General features: G+C 37.4%; 1 protein-coding gene across 1 annotated transcript in view; it reads right to left on the minus strand.

Moving 5' to 3' along the window:
- The window catches only part of RECK (reversion-inducing-cysteine-rich protein with kazal motifs), a gene marked incomplete at its 5' end in the record, with an annotated part of 50808 nt that overhangs the window by 22096 nt on the left and 22712 nt on the right, over positions 1 to 6000 (minus strand). Inside the window, 4 exons of the mRNA XM_009072943.1 lie at positions 500 to 679; positions 2160 to 2427; positions 2823 to 3020; positions 3661 to 3694. Coding sequence (XP_009071191.1) covers positions 500 to 679; positions 2160 to 2427; positions 2823 to 3020; positions 3661 to 3694 — 680 coding nt within the window. The remainder of the gene's footprint in view (positions 1 to 499; positions 680 to 2159; positions 2428 to 2822; positions 3021 to 3660; positions 3695 to 6000) is intronic.

Here is a 6000-nt window from a genome sequence, read left to right on the forward strand (position 1 = left end):
AAAATTTTAACTTTTTTTGGAAACTTTAGCTATTTAATTTGTAACCTCGCAATTACTAATTCAGATACCACTTTTAAACCATGCATTTTGTCCTATACAGTACAAACCCACAGAAATATCCCTGCAAAAGGAATTTTGAAAATGAGTAACATGTAAATTTAACAAGCACTTTTACCTTATTTACAACACACAATATTCCAGTAATCATGGCTTACTTGTCTATACAGTAAGACAAGGGAATATGCTGCTAATACATAGTGACATTTTACAAGTTCATGGGTTAGCTTTTATTCTTGTAAGTTTTGTTATACCAGTTGTTAAATTCATTTCCAAAAGTTCATCCTCAAGAAAAACTCTTTATTTTTAAATTAGCTAAAAACATATTTGCAGAAAGACAGCTACATACAATCTCAAAAATAAGTCTGAAAAACATTTTATTCTATTTTTGAAATCATAGCACAGGAATTCCTTTATAAAATATTCAGTGTCTCTCTCCTACCTGTTATTAAAATTAGTGCAGTAAGTAAGATTTCTACAGCCCAGCTGACAAGGTTCTCGTACATCTGCTAAACAGGTCAACATGGAAACTTCAACTGCATTATACTCACAAAAGCGATCAAATTCTTGCCAGCTCTGTGAATTGCCCCAGCTCGTGCTATAAAGTTTAGTGCAGAGCTCTCTGAAAAGATGGAAGAAAATAAAATTAAAAGACCAGCAGCCATTCAGACATAGCAGAGCCTATAGTTTCTTTGCTGATCACAACAGACTACACTCACCATAGAAGATTGTGTTAGAACCCATAAAATCTGCAAGGGTGTCCAAACGTGCTCAAAGCAAGTAAACCCACTTCACGTTTTCTAAAGTTTCCATTTTGCTTCAGAATGCTAGCAAATCTAAGCTAGTGAGACTGAAGGACTTCAGAGTATAAAACTGCAATAGCCTATAAAACTGTAACAGCGGGAAACCTGAACTGAAAACTTTGAAGTGAGAACTAGCACAGCTACTTCTACTTGTAATAAATCTAGGTTGACATCATAATGAACAACTTCTAATCCCATCCTCCAGCTTCAAGTCACACCTTCTCCTCCTACAGAAATGCCTGTCAAGCAAAATACATTCCTTCTTTTGCCCTTCTGTTTGAAACTGGGGTACCATGTGCTGCTTTTGTTTGAGATGTTTACTGGGGTTAGCAATACCCAACTTACTTGATTCAGTGTAATATCCTACAAACTATGACCCTTCCCATCCCAACTGAAGCTATGAGACTTCACTGTCCTATTAAACCTCCTGAATATTGAAAACTTGATGGAAGAATCCATTTTTAGAACTTATTGTCAATGCAAGCAACTAAAATATTTTGTCAACTGTCCCATGCTCCAGTGTTCTAAGAAAGAAAGTAACTTCAGGGCTGCACTACCAAAAGATCTTATTGCATTCAGGATCTGTTGTTTTGTTACTGGAAACCTTGATACAAAAGGAAATAACAACTCAAAAAAAAAAAATCAATGCTTGCAACGTCTTTAGACCTGCTGATGCAGTTGAAGTGCATCATCTGTTTTTAAGTAGACAGAAAACCACCCTGAACTAAAAATGCTTCAGTAACAGTTATTTGCAAACATGCAACTATTGGCTGAAAACCTTTGGGTTTTTATCTGTGAGAATAGTTAGTCCTCTTATTTAATTACTAAATAACCTAAGTCATTTTTCATTGACAAAAATCAGAAGAGCATCTAGTAAGGAATACTGCTAAGGATTTCACAAGCAGCAAACAGCTACTTGAGAGTTTGTCCAGCTCACTGTCCCCTTGTCTGTTTAGCATCTGGTCAAAACCTCTTAACCAGAGGCTGCAATACTGGCAATTCTGACCACACATACTGTATAGATTTCATCAACTTACTGTGTCTGCTACAGTAAGCCAGTGCCAAATGTGAGCAAAGGTTTATTTCTCTTACAGAAGTGGGTTTTTTTGAGATACAAAGGAAGTATTGGACAGAACAGATTACCTAACAGATTACCATCTGATTACCTAAAACAGTATTTTTTCTAAGAATTCTAGGACTTTCTACGTGATGTACACAGAAAGATTCAGGCAAAGGCCTGACATCAGCCAAATTCTGAAGCACCTTCAAAACTGGAAATGAAGGCAGAGAGATACTGACCTACATGTGGAAGAATTTGCTTTAGAACAGCAATGGAGCTTAGCTCCATCGAGGCCTGTTGAAGGTGGAGGGTGCACAGTGACTCCTGGATGAACAGATCTTGAACTCTCAAGAAAACATTGCCAAAGTGGATCCTGAGGGAGAGGCATTGTTTTACAGCCTTCTATAAGTCCATCAACAATTTCAAGCTCTGTTTTCATTGACATTAGAATTCTTTTACAAGCAGTCTGACACGCATAGTCTTCTGCTCTATCACAGCAATACAAACCTGTTACAAAATTAAAATAGTAAATGATGGAGCATACAACAACCAAGATGCATGGCATAACAGCCCTCTGAGAGAAAGTGTTATGAAGAGGTGCTCTCCCCTCCAAAGATTCTCAAAGAACATTGGTTCTCTTAAATGCATACAGAATCAACCTGAAAAAAACCCCACTATGTAAAATTTTAAAAGAAATAAAAATCAATAATGCTCCTAAACCTAAAAGTTATCATTGTATAAATTCATATAATTACAGTTATAATATAGAAATGCAGGAATACAATTTACACAATAGACTTACACAATAACACATTTTATATAAAAAGCACATACACTCCTCAAACATTTTTTGGTACCTTTTATAATGTCAGTAAAGGATAATTATTTTTTTTTATACTTACTATCTGTAGGATTCCTCATTGGATATGACTGTGTATAGTTGTTCACACAGTGTATAAGCTGAGGGCTAATAGATGCACAGTAATTTTCAACTGCTTTAATTTGTGAAGGACCAGGAGAAGAGTCTGTCCGAAAAATTGCTTGACAATATTCACGGCAGTTTGTATGATGACCTGCATAACTGCAACAGACTGACCCCACTGGGGAAGCAAACAAACAACAGACAATCTATGGGTTCTTATGTACAGAAGTCAAGAAATGAGCATGACTGTACAGCACACAGTGATGATCAAAGTATTACTGGGGGAAAAAAAAAAAGAAGAAATTCTGTGCTCTATTAAAATATCTCTGTCTACTGAATGACTGGAAATACCTGTAACTAGCCAAACTGTGTTTGCTGGTTTGGCAGGAGAAAAAAGTTGCTCAAGCTGCCTTGAACTCAAGTTCAAGACACCAGCAAGCCAGCTGAATCTTATCTTCAGCTGTTTTGCTCTTATTTAAGGTAACCAGACTTGTCCTACAATTGAATTAGAGAAATATTCATAGCAAACAAATAACTATGAGAGCATTATCATTCAAAAAAACAGATAGATGCTATTGTGATTCACCCATCTTTGATATGCTGTTAAATATACATAGTAATTCTTGAGAACTACTTCTAGTATAAATGACATGAACAGCCCTTCATCTCTTGAGTAAGGCTATGCATGTGGTTCCTTCTATGGAACTGAATCCACGTGTTTGTCTATATGTACACCCACAGAATTTCCTACATTTTAGAGAAAAAAGGATAGAATGATATAAAAGAAAAACAAAACAAACCATTCATTATATACTTACTTTCATTTCTGTTAATACAACTAAAGAGAGCATTCTGAAATCAAAACAAAAACAGTGTTACAAGCCAGAAAACTTCAAATAAATATTTAAGTGTCCAGTCATTGCTATAATGAGCTAATAAATCTTTGGCATTATGTAGTCCAATTAGATTGGATTAAAACAAACCCACTATACAAACAGCGAAACCAGGAAATTAAAAGATCAGGGGTCACACAAGTTCTGTGTGCTCTCGTTATAAAATAGATAAACATTCGAGCAAGCAAGGAAATTGGAAGACTTTCCTCGACTAACATCAAAACATTATGCTACGTGCTATAATAACGTGTCCCAAAATGTTGGGGGATTTTGGTTTTGTTTATTTGTAAAGACAGCATTTTAAAGATTCTATGTGGGAAAAAAACCAAACTCATCACAGATGCATATATGCAAATAAAATAAGGACAGCATTTTAAAGATTCTATGGGGGGAAAAAAAAGAACTCTGCACAGATGCATATATGCAAATAAAATAATCTCAACACACTAACAACAACACACCTTAAAAGCTAAAGCATGCTATCAACTCCTTTCAACTGCAGCCAAAAGGAGCAGTTGGGAGATATACCTGTCAAATGATAGAAGGGAAACACATGCTCCCTACAGGTTTGTTTCAGAGGTCTCTAATTCACAGAGCAATCATAGAATCACAGAACGGTTTGGGTTGGAAGGGATCTTTAAAGGTCATCGAGTCCAAAACCCCTGCCATGTGCAGGGATACTTTCCCCTAGACCGGGTGGCTCAAAGGCCCATCCAACCTGGCCTTGAACATTGCTAGGGATGCGGCATCCACAACCTTTCTGGGGAACCTCTTCCAGTGCCTCGCCACCCTCATCATAAAAAATTTCTTCCTTAGGTCTAACCTGAATCTACACTCTTTTAGTTTACAATCACTAACCCTTGCCCAATCACAACAAGACTGTGCAAGTCTGTCCCCAGCTTTCTTGTAGACCCCTTTAGGCACCAGAAGGTGATATAAGATCTCCCTGGCACTTCCTCCTCTCCAGGCTGAACTGTCCCAGCTCTCTCAGCCCTTCCTCACAGTAGAGGTGTTCCGTCTCTCTTATCATCTTTGTGGCCCTCCTCTGGACCCATACCAGCAGGTGCACATCTTTCCTGTGCTGAGGACTCAAGATCTGGATGCAGAGCTCCAGGTAGGGTCTTCACAAAAGCAGAGTAGAGGGGCAAAATCACTTCTCTCACAACTACTGACCTTTTGCCCAAAACACCCACAGACTTTCTCACACTTTAAAGCACATTTCATCTTAAAAAAATTAGATAAGACATATAAGCTTTCTGGGACTCCACAAAAAGATGAAGTCAAGAGGCTGAAACTTCAAAATGTAGTTGCCAAATATCAAAGACTTTAAAATTACATCATTGTGAAAAAGAAGATAAATTTGAACCTCCTCCACACCTGACCTCTAGACTTTTCAGAACTCCAGATTATTAAAAGTGATCAAATACATTAACAAAATGACAAAATACAATTCTCATCTTCATAGTTCGCAATGTCCTTCATCTCCCCTATCCCCATCATTAAACAAACTTTTATTTCACACAGAATCTAGAGAAGAAAATAAACACTACCAGACTGATCCACAAACAATGTCGGATTAAAATTTTGCTTCACTATAGGAAAGTAACGTGTTACTACCAAGGAAGACATGGAAGAGAGCTCAAAATGCAGACCTAGTTTAAGCTCAGAAGTTCACAAAACTCTTCATCTAAGTTAGTTATTAGTATTTACTGCATTGCAGAAAAGTTAACACCCCCAAAATACTCCAATAATCTTTGGGTGTTTTGGTGAAAATTTGTACTGCTGAAAACAGATGAAAATAGAAACGTGTTAGGAATCATCTTGATGTCTTTATTTTTCCTTTTGTCTTACATATTGTTTAGAGTGCAGGAATTATTTTTTTCCATTCATATTTTCTACTTGCTTTCTTCTGGATCTCTGGGTCATTTGAGCCAACCTGTTTTGGTAGCATAGATTATAGAACAGAACCATAGAACAGGTTGAGTTGAAAGGGACCTTATAGATAATCCAGTTCCAATTCCCTTGCCGTAGGCCAAGCATCCTAGACCAGGATGCTTGAACACCAGGGATGGGGGATGTTCAAGGCCAGGTTGGATGGGGCATTGAGCATCCTTATTTCCCCCTGCTAAAGACTAGGTAGGATTCCAGAGAACAGCAAAGCAAACATCCAAGTGACCAAATCTCCCAGCGGATAACCCATAAAAATACCAATAAGCACAACACTGGAATGCTGAGGATTTCCTCTCAAGCAGCTTGCCTGCATTC

This window comes from Acanthisitta chloris, unplaced genomic scaffold, assembly GCF_000695815.1.
Source record: "Acanthisitta chloris isolate BGI_N310 unplaced genomic scaffold, ASM69581v1 scaffold3364, whole genome shotgun sequence".
Lineage (NCBI taxonomy): Eukaryota > Metazoa > Chordata > Aves > Passeriformes > Acanthisittidae > Acanthisitta > Acanthisitta chloris.